The sequence below is a fragment of the Pseudophryne corroboree genome, chromosome 1 (genome assembly GCF_028390025.1).
Source record: "Pseudophryne corroboree isolate aPseCor3 chromosome 1, aPseCor3.hap2, whole genome shotgun sequence".
Lineage (NCBI taxonomy): Eukaryota > Metazoa > Chordata > Amphibia > Anura > Myobatrachidae > Pseudophryne > Pseudophryne corroboree.
Genome location: NC_086444.1, coordinates 1,139,015,632 through 1,139,029,436, shown reverse-complemented (window position 1 = coordinate 1,139,029,436; position 13,805 = coordinate 1,139,015,632). Strand labels below are relative to the sequence as shown.

At 47.1% G+C, this 13,805-nt stretch overlaps 2 protein-coding genes across 5 annotated transcripts in view; one reads left to right on the top strand and one right to left on the bottom strand.

Annotated features, from left to right (window-relative positions):
• TRMT44 (tRNA methyltransferase 44 homolog) overlaps positions 1-13,805 on the bottom strand; it is a 325,304-nt gene that overhangs the window by 186,891 nt on the left and 124,608 nt on the right. The gene's annotated exons all lie outside the window — the stretch shown is intronic.
• The window catches only part of ACOX3 (acyl-CoA oxidase 3, pristanoyl), a 199,549-nt gene that overhangs the window by 109,465 nt on the left and 76,279 nt on the right, over positions 1-13,805 (top strand). For all 4 annotated transcript variants that reach the window (XM_063924142.1, XM_063924149.1, XM_063924156.1 and 1 more), the window contains exon 10: positions 12,104-12,226. In XM_063924142.1, coding sequence (XP_063780212.1) covers positions 12,104-12,226 — 123 coding nt within the window. The remainder of the gene's footprint in view (positions 1-12,103; positions 12,227-13,805) is intronic.

Sequence of the window (13,805 nt, the reverse complement as noted above, 5' to 3'; positions counted from 1 at the left end):
CGTCATGCTAATGTCTGTTTATTGATATGTGCAATCTAAGGGTGCCAAAACTTTTACCTACAGCTTTACTTTCCGTTTAAGCACTCTGTAATCCGCTATGCAGAGTAAATGTGATGTATTCTGTTTAATGTAGCAGGATTTGCTCCTGTTAAAAGATCCCTAATCCTAAAATACAAATGGCCTAATACAAACAAGCTGCTACTAATATTCACATATGTGTAAAACACAGGAGCCGATGCATGATGTTCTGTTTACATTGCTGAGCGGCTGAGTTCCAGACGTTCTCTGATAAGAGGCTGTCTGCAGTATCCTTCCATGGGATATAGCTGGCCAGGCGCACACAGCTCCAGCCGCACTCCAAGACAGGGTCAGGCTGAATTTGGATGCATCTGTGGCCAGATTGGATTATTGACCTGATGCACGGGTGAACGCAAATTCAGCCGTCGCTATGGCGTCATTGTACACAGCGGCTGTGCAAAACTGCTGATGCATCAGGAGGCATCTTGTGTAAAAAGACGCCCACTGCTGGCTACTGTGATCCACGATACTGCAGCATCGGCTCAACATCGTGGCCATCGAACCTCTGAGTAGCCTTAGAGTGCTGAGGCCAGAGAATTGGTGTCAGAAGATGCACTCTCTGGTTTCGGCACGCCCTTCTTCTCCCCACAAACACCTAAAGCTTGTCAATCAAGCTGCGGCATACAGAGCGCTGCACTAGGGTTGCAGCAACATCGCGGAACATCAGTCCTTTGCTACCGATTCTGGACTGAGTCTGGGGCTGAATCGGCTCCTAGATCCAGCCAATTTAGTACTTGGATCAAGTTTCCAGATCACTTGTACATTGCTGGAGCCTACTGGTGCTGCCATTGTTTAGGTGCACCATCGGGGGGAAGTTAGACACTAAGGGGGGTTGATAGGGCTAGGCTGCGGGAAGGGAGGGTTAGTGTTTGGAGGTAGGGGAGAGGGGGGAACATACTTACCTCGCCCCAGTTGGGATTTCACACTTCAAAATTCCAGCATCGGTCAATCATACTGAATCCTTTACACTCTGACTCCTAAACTTATATATTGGCCCCACCCCCACTGTGGTTGGCCCCACCTCTCTCTGCCCACTCCGTCGTGGGTGCGCCCAGTGCTCCTAATCAGTCGCTGCTTCGTCCCCACACACCCCATCGCTCCGTCCCGACCCTCGCAACCATACTGGTGGCTGGTCCTCCTCTTCAAAGGCTCTCCCCTCACACAAAAATATATCGACTAAATTGGAATTTGCAGTATGAAAAATGGGTGGGATTTACTGTAAGGGTTTGTACACACGGTGAGATATTTTCTTTTGATTTTGACTATATAGTAAAAATCGCAAGAAAAGTTAGTGCAGATCGCAAGGTGAAAGTCACCTTGCGATCCCGATTCAATCCCGATGCGCGGCACCGCCAGGTCGGCATCGCAAGAAAAGATAGACTGTGCAGGCAAGTCAGTCCTTGCTAGATCGGTGTACTATCTAGTTCATCTCACATGTCAATGACATCTCACATAAGCCAAAATCTCACATAAGCCAAAATCGTAAGCACACATAGTCCATATCTCAAGAAAAGTTAGTCAAAATCGGTGGTGCTGGGCTCCGGGGAGTTCAAGGGAAATCGCAAGTGAAAATTGGGCATAGCAAGGATCTCACCGTGTGTACACACCCTTAGGGGTAAATTTACTAAGGTGGGAGATTTTTAGATTGGTTGCTATGGGCAACATCACCAGTTCTAAAAATCTCCCACCTTAGTAAATTTACCCCTTAGTGTCATATTTACCCTTGAAATCATAACTTCAAGGAAATTGTATGAAGGAAAAATGACACTAATTGTAGAAAAACGTAGTTTGTTTATTCAGTAGTTGTAACTGTCCTGCCAGTTCTCCTGGAAAATGAAGCCATTACATCACTCAAAACTAGGATTATTATTCTACTGCAGGAATGTTTCTAGCTTAAAATAAAGCCAAAATCAAAATATATAATTATTCTTATGTTTCAGCTCCATGGTGAAGGTAGAAGCTCAGAAGGCAGGCAATAAAAAGTGCAGAACACTCTGTCAGCAGCTGAGATTTCATTTTCACTTATTTTTACCTGTTTTCTTGTTTTGCCATTTGTATAACAATTTTACTTTTGCATGTTTAAAGAGCATATGAATATACTGCACATCTAGAATATGTATACATGTACCTCTGGCCCTCACCTGCACAACATTGTCAGCTGAGAAGTGACGTTTGAATTGGGGGGACGATGAGAACTTGGGAAGAAACAAACAACGCTGTAAATATTAAACAGGCTCTAAATGAAACAGTCTATTACCTGCGCTGCGACACTTACCTCTTGTATATGACATATGCACTATTCACTCCCCCTCCCCTTATACCCCAGCACACACGCAGTAATCTCCACCCCTCCCCTTACATCTGTGCGCACACACAGTAATCACATTCCCCCCCCCCTTACACCCATACACTAATCACTCCCCTTATACCCCGGCACATATGCACTAATCACTCCCCCCTCCCCTTATACCCCGGCACATATGCACTAATCACTCCCCCTTCCCCTTATACCCCGGCACACATGCACTATTCACTCCCCCCTCCCCTTATACCCCGGCACATATGCACTAATCACTACCCCCTCCCCTTATACCCCGGCACACATGCACTATTCACTCCCCCTTCCCCTTATACCCCGGCACACATGCACTATTCACTCCCCCCTCCCCTTATACCCCGGCACATATGCACTAATCACTCCCCTTATACCCCGGCACATATGCACTAATCACTCCCCCCTCCCCTTATACCCCGGCACATATGCACTAATCACTCCCCCTTCCCCTTATACCCCGGCACACATGCACTATTCACTCCCCCTCCCCTTATACCCCAGCACACACGCAGTAATCTCCACCCCTCCCCTTACATCTGTGCGCACACACAGTAATCACATTCCCCCCCCCCTTACACCCATACACTAATCACTCCCCTTATACCCCGGCACATATGCACTAATCACTCCCCCTTCCCCTTATACCCCGGCACACATGCACTATTCACTCCCCCCTCCCCTTATACCCCGGCACATATGCACTAATCACTACCCCCTCCCCTTATACCCCGGCACACATGCACTATTCACTCCCCCTTCCCCTTATACCCCGGCACACATGCACTATTCACTCCCCCCTCCCCTTATACCCCGGCACATATGCACTAATCACTCCCCTTATACCCCGGCACATATGCACTAATCACTCCCCCCTCCCCTTATACCCCGGCACATATGCACTAATCACTCCCCCTTCCCCTTATACCCCGGCACACATGCACTATTCACTCCCCCCTCCCCTTATACCCCGGCACATATGCACTAATCACTCCCCCTTCCCCTTATACCCCGGCACACATGCACTATTCACTCCCCCCTCCCCTTATACCCCGGCACGTATGCACTAATCACTACCCCCTCCCCTTATACCCCGGCACATATGCACTATTCACTACCCCCTCCCCTTATACCCCGGCACATATGCACTATTCACTACCCCCTCCCCTTATACCCCGGCACACATGCACTATTCACTCCCCCCTCCCCTTATACCCCGGCACATATGCACTATTCACTACCCCCTCCCCTTATACCCCGGCACATATGCACTATTCACTACCCCCTCCCCTTATACCCCGGCACATATGCAGTAATCTCCACCCCTCCCCTTACATCTGTGCGCACACACAGTAATCACATTCCCCCCCCCCTTACACCCATACACTAATCACTCCACTTATACCCCGGCACTAATCACTCCCCCCTCCCCTTATACCCCGGCACATATGCACTAATCACTCCCCCTTCCCCTTATACCCCGGCACATATGCACTAATCACTCCCCTTATACCCCGGCACATATGCACTAATCACTCCCCCCTCCCCTTATACCCCGGCACATATGCACTAATCACTCCCCCTTCCCCTTATACCCCGGCACACATGCACTATTCACTCCCCCCTCCCCTTATACCCCGGCACATATGCACTAATCACTCCCCCTTCCCCTTATACCCCGGCACACATGCACTATTCACTCCCCCCTCCCCTTATACCCCGGCACGTATGCACTAATCACTACCCCCTCCCCTTATACCCCGGCACATATGCACTATTCACTACCCCCTCCCCTTATACCCCGGCACATATGCACTATTCACTACCCCCTCCCCTTATACCCCGGCACACATGCACTATTCACTCCCCCCTCCCCTTATACCCCGGCACATATGCACTATTCACTACCCCCTCCCCTTATACCCCGGCACATATGCACTATTCACTACCCCCTCCCCTTATACCCCGGCACATATGCAGTAATGACCCCCCCACACACATACACATATCCCAGCACACATTTAATAATCACACCCCTGCACACATGCAGTAATCACCCTTCCTCCCACACCACCACCACCACACACACACACACACACATTTCCCAGCACACATTTAATAATCACACCCCGGCACACATGTAGTGATCACACACACCCTACCCTTATACCCAACACAAATGCACTAATCAGCCCCCCCTCCTCCCCTTATACGCTGGCACAGTGTGCACAAATCGCTGGCAGAGCCCACATGGCTGTCATGAACTAATGAAAGCAGGAAAGCCCGTGTTCAGTAGACAGCAGCGCTCAGCAGGGAGACCAGGAGATGGCGGGATATGCACACCGCACACACACACACACACACCAGCCGGCTCTCCGCGCTGGAGACCAGTGTGGTGGGGACACTGACCCATGCAGACCGCAGAGCACTTCAATCACAAGTATGAGGATCCTGAAGGGAAGTGGGCGGGGGGGCTGTGCGCCAGTCTATGATAGTGTCTGAGGCAGATGGGGACCGGGTGACAGCTGAAGACTATGTCGGGCTGTGGTGCGACATGGTGCCTTACCTGGAGTAATGATACGGCCAGCCCTGGCGGCAGAGTGTGCAGCTACTCCCGGCTTAGTGACGACGGATGAAGGAGAGGAGTGATGCCCAATCAGATCTCCCTCAGAGACAGGGGCGTGCTTTCATATGGGCTGAAAGCACGCCCCTGTCACTGAGGCACGTCTACTAGTGCCGCTTATTAAATGGGCTTTTTACTGCCCATAGCTTGGCCCCACCCCTCACTTCCAGCCCTTTATCATTGGCCGCAGGAGGCACCGCTCTCGATGCCTCCGAAACAAATTGAAACCTATTTTTTTACAGGGTACAAGTGATTACAATAATATAAAGCATATACTTATGACACATAATGTGTGTCATAAGTATCTTCTTTGCATTATTGTAATCATTAATGACAGGGGAGGCACTGCCTCCCCTGACTGCACGTCCCTGACTGAGACTTTATTTCCGTCCCCTTTATCTCCATCCAAGGCTTAGTAAATAGACCCCTCTGTCACTGTTAATGCAGTGAGTAGACCCTATACAACACTCTGGTCCCTGCATCCAGCCTGCATATAATTTGAATCAAAATAGATTTAAGACTAATATAATGTATTGGAGTTACTGATACTAAGCTCTTACCAGGTAAAAAGGGAAAACCTGTACTATGTGTTGGCTCAAAGGCTCAAATTTAAAATGTGCAGAGAGATTTCAAGTTGGGAAGGGGGTCCTAGGTGTACTTTAATTGCAGTGTAAAAATAAAGCCATCCGGTATTTGTTGGCTGCACGCAAAAGCAGCTCGTATTCGCCCTGCATGTTAAAAGAATAAATGTATTAGCATTTTCTTTTTCATCCACTAGGGGTCACTGGAGTACTCTTGGGATATGGACGGCTTCCGCAGGAAACAGGGCACTGAATATTTAAATTTAGAACTCTCCACCCATCCATATCCCCGAGTACCTCAGTGTTTTTTCTGTGCTCATGCACTAACAGAGGCTTGTGTGGGTTCCCACACTTATCTTTGAATATTTATTTTAATTTTTACTTTTTTCTACTACTCTAGCACATCCCTTCCCAGTTTCTACTAAAAACATGGGTCCGGGATAGTGCCGCTGCACGGAGCAGCGCATGGCGTGTCGGTCCTCACAAAGAGCACCCTCACAGCCACACGCAGCTCACTGATGCTGCAAGAGCTGGACGGAGCTTACAGAAAGAAGCCCCGTCGCAGCCCTCCCTACAGGAGACAAGGTATGCTGGGGGGGAACGGGGCGGTCAGCGCAGGCTGCCGCCCAGCTGTGTGGGGTCCGTGTTATAATGCCGCCCGCACCCGCAGCTCATACAGCCCGCCCGCCCCAGCCGCTCCGTCCGGCCGCCCCAGCCGCTCCGTCTGGCCGCTCCGTCCGCCTGGCACAGCCGATCCGTCAGCGCTGTACGTCCTTGAAAGTACCAGCGCTAAGAGGGGGAGAACCGCCGCAGCTCGGCTAGTGACGCCGGAAGCCGCTACGCGCCGCTCCGGCCAGCCGAACTCCGCTGTCTGCATAATGTTCCCTCGGATAAGTGTCCCCCGCCTCCCTGCAATGAGTCAGCTTCCCGGCAACGCTCCCCGCTGAGACACAGTGCTACAGGGAGCACAGGGGAAGGGGGGGGGGGGGCAAGTCTGATTACAGCGCTGCTGCAAGAGAGAAAATCTTAATGGGAAGCCTGTATGACAGGCTGCCATATGCACCATAGGTTGTATTAATAGTCTATTGAGCCTATATTAAACTGCAGTCAGGAGGCATGTATTGTAACCTGTCCTGTGATTATCAGTGTAAGCATGGCATGGGGGCCATTTTAACCATGCTTCCTGTTTCTTCCTGTTTGTAATTCCAGAACGTTCCTGCCCTACATCTCTACTCCACCGGAGGCGCAGCGGTGTTAGTGGGAATTTTGGTTCAGGTTTCACATAGGCTGGCCATGTGAACTGCACTTCAGCCATATATATATATATATATATATATATATTACACACCTTAAGTAATAATTTTACTGAGTCGTGCAAGTGTCTGTCTTTGTCTATTGTGTTGTCTGTCTGCATAATGAGTAAGGCACCAGCAAAGACTAAAAAGAAGTTTTACTGCAATGTCTGTACATAAATTTACCACATGTTCAGTATGTTTTGTAGGTTTCCACTCCGGAAGCCGGTTCATTCCCAGATCCTATGTTAAGCAAATGTAATGGCTGGGTTGGCAATTAAAATTGGCCGCCGCTCGACAGGAGCGGCAAGATCGGAGTCTCGGGTGACACCGCCAGCTCTAACGGAGGAGTCTCAGCCTTTGCAAAGGTCCAACTTAACTTTGGGTAACAGGGTGTTAATTTAATTGGTCTTATAATTTAACCATTTCTGCTATGTTGCAGTCTGACAATTCTATGCCAAACCTCACGGCGCTAAATAAGGGTGAGGAGGGCACATTAGACCAGCAGTCAGTGCGGTTTTTGACAACAAGACATTGATAATGACCAGGGCGTCAGTCTCTGAAGTTTACAGAGACTAAGGAGCCTCTAACATATAATCAGTCGTATTTACTAAACGACAGAGATCTCCAATGGGCTTCTTATTTAGGATATCTTACTAATATGTTAGTAGAAACACAAAATAAGCGAATAACCCGTTCTATACCTCACAGATTTAAGTCTATTTACCCGTTTCCACACAGTGACATCTACATTGGAGAATCCGCCATTGGTGAATTCGTCTGTGTCAAACCTTATAAAGACCCAAGATACATTTGGGTCACTAAGGCGCTCTATGTATGGAAACAATGACGATCACGTTATACTTATCGTTAATCAAATCTGAGAAGCTGCTGAGTATCTATGTATAGCTTCTGCTGCCGGCTGTTAGCTCGCTTCTCGCTTTTCATCGTCGCTAGTTACAGCACGACAAGGACTCTGGCTGCGTTCTTGGCAAGCGGAGTCAGGGGTCAAAAGAATACGGTGGACAGAAGTTGTTTGGTCCTAAATTTGACAAATGCATTTCTCAGGCCAAGGCGGTGGGGGGGAAAGTCTAGTTTCCTGCCATTGCCTCCTCCTGTACCAAGACGGAAATACTCTGGTCCGGCGTTTAAATCCTTTAGACTTCAGTTTTTTCAAGGCTGTGGTACAGAAACAGTCACGCATTGTAACGCCAGGGCGCTAAAGTCACCAACAAGCCAGTGGCTTGACGGGATCCCAGGCCATCTCGGATTTTCAATTGTGGGAGCGCGCCTTTAGACGTTACATTTGCCGGGATTCCAGACATCCACTGATGGATGTATCCGCAATTTAGTGTTAAAAGAAAGCTGTCTCCCGCCACTGCGCTTTTTCAAGACAGGACTGCCTCTGTCGGACGACAAGAAGGCGTTTTGGCAGATTGCCATTCAGTCTCTGCTGGATTCAGCAGTTTTAATTCCAGGCCTGGTACACCAACAAGGTCAGGGTTATTATTCCCGTCTGTTTGTGGTACCGAAGCCGGAGGGCTCCGTCACAGTCTCAATCAGTAAGTCACTTACTACAGATTGAAAATGGAATTTCTGTGGTCAGTATTTGCAGATTTGCAGCCACAAGATTGCAAGATTGCACTTGATCTCCAGGATGCGTACTTACACATTCCGATTTGGTCACCTCATCAGAGGTTCTTGCGTTTTGCAATACGCCACAACCATTAACAGTTTCAGGCTCTACCGTTTGGCCTCTCGTCAGCGCCTCGGGTATTCACCAAAGTGATGTTGGTGATGATAGCTCATCTCAGATCCCTGGCAGTGACAATCGTTCCATACTTAGACGATCTGCTCATAAGAGCTCCGTCTCAACAGATGCTCCTCCAACTTGCGCTGCTAACGTACACCACGGTTGCAGTGTCAACTTCAAGAAATCGCATCTAATTCCGTCTCAACGACTTCAATTCCTAGGTATGATTCGAGATATGGTAAATCAAAGAATTTACTTACTACACCAGAAAGTACAGATTATTCGCTATCTGGTACAATTAGTGCTCAAGCCATGCACACTCTCGGTACATTTGTGTATTCGCCTATTAGGGACAATGGTGGTGGCTTTCGAAGCGCTTCAGTTCGGAGGTTTTCACTCGCATCCATTTCAACAGCATGTGCTCGCACAGTGGTCGCCCTCGCATCTGCAGATTCCCCACAGGGTGAGGTTGTCGCCAAGGGCGAGGGTGTCTCTACTGTGGGCGAGAGTCTCAGAGGTTGGGGAGTTGTAGTTTAAAATTGTCAGCGACAGGGTCTCTAGGCGGATCACGACAGATTGCTGTCTATAAATGTCCTGGAACTCCGCGCAATTTACAATGCACTACATGCTTCGCTCTCAGACTGTCCAAGTGCAGTCAGGCAACGCGACGGCAGTCGCATACATCAACAACCAGGGAGGAACGAGAAGCCGCATGGCAATGCGGAAAGTAGCTCGAATCCTCAATTGGCCAGAATACCACCTGGTGATATTGTCGCCAGGGTTCATTCCGGGAGTGGACAACTGCGAGGCGGATTATCTCAGCTGTCGGGATTTTCATCCAGGAGACTGGGCATTAAATCCAGAGGTGTTTCCCATGTTGGTCCACAGGTGGGGTTACCCTCAGGTGGATCTGATGGCACCTCGCCACAATTACCAAACGCCCCAGTATGTGTCCAGAACGAGAGTTTCAAAGGCAGTGGCGGGGGATGCTCTCACAATCGCGTGACCGTACAGCCTCGTGTATCTGTTTCCACCGTTTCCGCTGCTCTCTCGGTTGCTAAAACGGATCAAAAGATAGTCCGTCACAGTCATACTAGTGGTGCCTCATTGGTCTTGGAGAGCTTGGTTCTCGGATCTCCGCGGACTACTCGCATAAGATCCTTGGCCGCTCCTACTACGTCCAGAACTGTTACAACAGGGTCCGTTCATTTACCCCGATTTAGCGCGGCTGCGTTTGACGGGGTGGCTGTTGAGACCGCCCTCTTAAGAAGAGAGGGCATTCCAGTATCGGTTATACCAACCATGTTACGAGCTAGGAAGCCGGTTACGGCAGCTCATTATTACAGAACTTGGCGTGCCTATATAGGTTGGTGTGAAGCTCGGAAGTTTCCGACATCATCTTTCAAGTTATCCCGTCTTTTGTTATTTCTACAGACGGGGTTAGATGGAGGACTGCGTTGATCTACACTAAAGGTGCAGGTATCTGCGTTGTCAATTTATTTTCAAAGACGATTGGCTCTATTGCCGTCGGTACACACTTTTCTACAAGGTGTCCTCAGAGTACAGCCTCCATTCATTCCACCTACAGCGCCATGGGACTTGAATCTGGTTTTAGATTTCTTACAGTCTTCATATTTTGAACCCTTACAGCAAGTGGATATAAAGTTTCTCACTTGGAAAACAATTTTTCTTCTAGCCTTAGCTTCGGCAAGGCGTGTTTCAGATTTGGGTGCCTTGTCATGCAAGCCACCGTATTTGGTGTTTCCTGATGACAGAGCGGAACTTCGGACGAATCCCGCTTTCTTACCAAAGGTAGTGTCATCTTTTCACATCAATCAACCAATAGTAGTTCCTGTGTTAACAGCACATTCTGGAACTCTGAATGTGGTACGCGCCTTACGCGTTTATGTATCCCGAACGTCTACAGTTCGTAATACGGATACGTTGTTTGTTCTCTATGATGCTGCCAAGTTGGGTTGGCCAGCTTCTCAGCAGACCTTATCCAGATGGATAAAACTGACTATACGTCAGGCTTACCTTAATGCTAGGTTACAGCCGCCTACATCAGTAACAGCTCATCCCACACGTTCTGTGGGAACTTCATGGGCAGCTGGTCGTGGAGCTTCTATGACGCAGCTCTGCCGTGCGGCTACATGGTCTTCAGTGCACACGTTTGTGCGCTTTTACAAGTTTGATACGTTTTGCGGCATCAGCATCTAGCTTTGGCCGCCTAGTGTTACAGGTGTCACACAGCTCTCCCGCCCACGGGGGAAGCTTTGGTACGTCCCAAGAGTACTCCAGTGACCCCTAGTGGATGAAAAAGAAAATAGGATTTTGGTACTTACCAGGTAAATCCTTTTCTTTGAATCCATAGGGGGCACTGGACGCCCACCCAGAGCAGTTTTACCTGGTTTGTATTAAGCTCAGGGGATCTTATGGTAACACATTTTCACCGACTGGTTCAAATTATAAGGTTCTATCGGTTATGGTGTCAACTGTTTAGTTGTCAGTAACGTTATGTGTCAACTTTGTTGTTGTCCGTTATGTTATATGTAATTCTCCATTGTCAACCTCTCTATAGTTCCTGTTCGGCTCAGTAAAAAACACTGAGGTACTCGGGGATATGGAGGGGTGGAGAGTTCTAAATTTAAATATTCAGTGCCCTGTTTCCTGCGGAAGCCGTCCATATCCCAAGAGTACTCCAGTGCCCCCTATGGATTCAAAGAAAAGGATTTACCTGGTAAGTACCAAAATGCTATTTTTTGCATTACAACATTGGTTGTCCAGATGCTCTGTTCGAAATCTGAATCCCCCTCTTTCCAACATATAATTAACAAGGCTGGTAACAGAGATAACCAGTGACAGCCCAAGGGTCTGCTAGTAAGGTAGGAACCATGCAAATTGTCTCCTCCTCTTTTAATCACCTACACACTTCTATGTATGCTGTGTGTCTGCGCAGTGTGACAGTGGGAGGAGATACACATTGAGCAGTGGTGGATTCTGGGTAACCTGGTGACTTCACAATCGTATTGCCAGGAATTCCTGGAGACCAGCCTGAATATCTGGCATTCTTTAATTATGTGAAATTAAATGGGAAAAATCATTGAAAAGTGTATTCCTTTTTGTCTTGTAGGTCATTTTACTCTATATAATGCCTATAAAATAAAACATATGTACTCAATCTTATGTAAACCTAAAACAATTTCATTTCTACCTGATATATAAAAAGATGTACAGTATTTGGTTGAACTAAGAAAATACACCCTTGAAATGGTTGACTTGGCTTGTAGTTCTAAAACAGCTGGTGGACCACAAGTTGCCTCCTCGTATTTATTCTGTCAGGGACACATGCCTTAATGGTGTATTTGCAATAACAGATTGGGGGTTACCTACTGTAATGGATGGTTAGTTGTTTATAAAAGTGTTTTTCTGTTCTATTTTCAGCAATGGCGACTGATCCCTTATTTGGCTGCTGCCTATGCCCTTGACTACTTCTCTAAAAGCTTTTTCATGAATTTAATTGAGCTGCAGATTGGGATCTTAATGAGAGACAGGAGTGCAAGACAGGTACGGAACTATGGAATTTCATGAACTTGTACGTACAAAATTATATTTTTGACCATTCTGATATTCAGACCTAACTGGAAATCAACTTCTTGGTTTTGTTAATGGATAATTCTGTAGGGAAGTCTGGCGGGTGCACTGTCCTTACTATCCAGCTTGGGGTGGGGGTAGGTTAGGGCACAGGTCCCAGAAACTGGTATTGCAAATTGAGTCATTATATGCACCCAAAATGATGATTACATCACAGCAAGAGTAAAGGTTTCCAGTGGGGGTTCCCTAGAGTAAATGGAACTAGAATATGGATGGAGTGCGTTGTCCTTGCAAGTATGGTAGGACTAGTCGACAATCAGAATGTTGACACAGACAGTAGGACAGCAACCAATATGTCGACATGATTGATCACTTCAGTCAACTTGCTTAATGCTTAAAACGTCATCACGTTCAGAATGTCAACATTTAACATGTTGACACCTGAATGTCGACATGAGTATTTTTTTTAGCCTAACACTAAAAAAAATATATATATCGTCATTTTAGTATTCTGTACATGTCAACATTTTAAGCATGTCCACCTAAGTGTATGTCGATATTGGTTGTCCACCTAAAGTCTGTGTTGACATTCAGAACCTGACGAATTTCTGAATGTCGACTAGCTGACCGGAGTCTATTGTAGAGTTGATTAGGACAATGGGAAATTCTGGTACAGTACTGTACATGTCTACGTTCCTTAGGTGAGAGCGGGCTATAGATAACGCCTAGGAAAGGACACCCACAGAAGGTCTAAAGATGTGTGTGTGCATTTAATATGAGGGTTTTTTTCTCAGCTATTATTTAAAATTGTAACATTTATTTATATTTTTCCTTGTTTTTACTATGTATGTTGGCAAACTGCACCCAGGTATTATCTACATTCACTTGTGCACCTCCCGCTTTCAGTATAGCTTAGATGTGTATGGTTAGCATTACTGCCTCACAGCACTGAGGTCATGGGTTCGATTCCCACCATGGCCCTAACTGTGTGGAGTTTGTATATTCTCCCCATACTTGCGTGGGTTTCCTCCGGGTACTCCGGTTTCCTCCCACATTCCAATAATATACTGGTAGGTTAATTGGATCCCAACAAAATTAACACGAACGTGAATGTGTCTGTGTGTACATATGTGGTAGTAAATGTAGATTGTAAGCTCCACTGGGGCAGGGACTGAAGTGAATGGGCAAAATATTCTCTGTAAAGCGCTGCGGAATATATGTGCGCTATATAAATAACTGGTAATAATAATAGAAATGTATTCTGCAAGCTCTTCATTTTTATCTTGTGGTTCTAATTAACAAATTTAAGTCCATGCTCAGCAGTTACCAAATAAGGTTGTGTTTTATTCTGGAATAAATAGGTTTTGCAAATTGTCCATTTAACCAAGCGTGTAGTTAGGATTAACCATGTACTTGACTGTTTCATACATTATGGCTTCACAAAGTAATCTTTAGGACAAAGTACGCTTACGGAGTAATAAATGTCAGGAGCGCCAAGATTTAACTGGCTGGAAAATCTGTTCTGGATTCTTTGTCATAAATGGACCTGGTT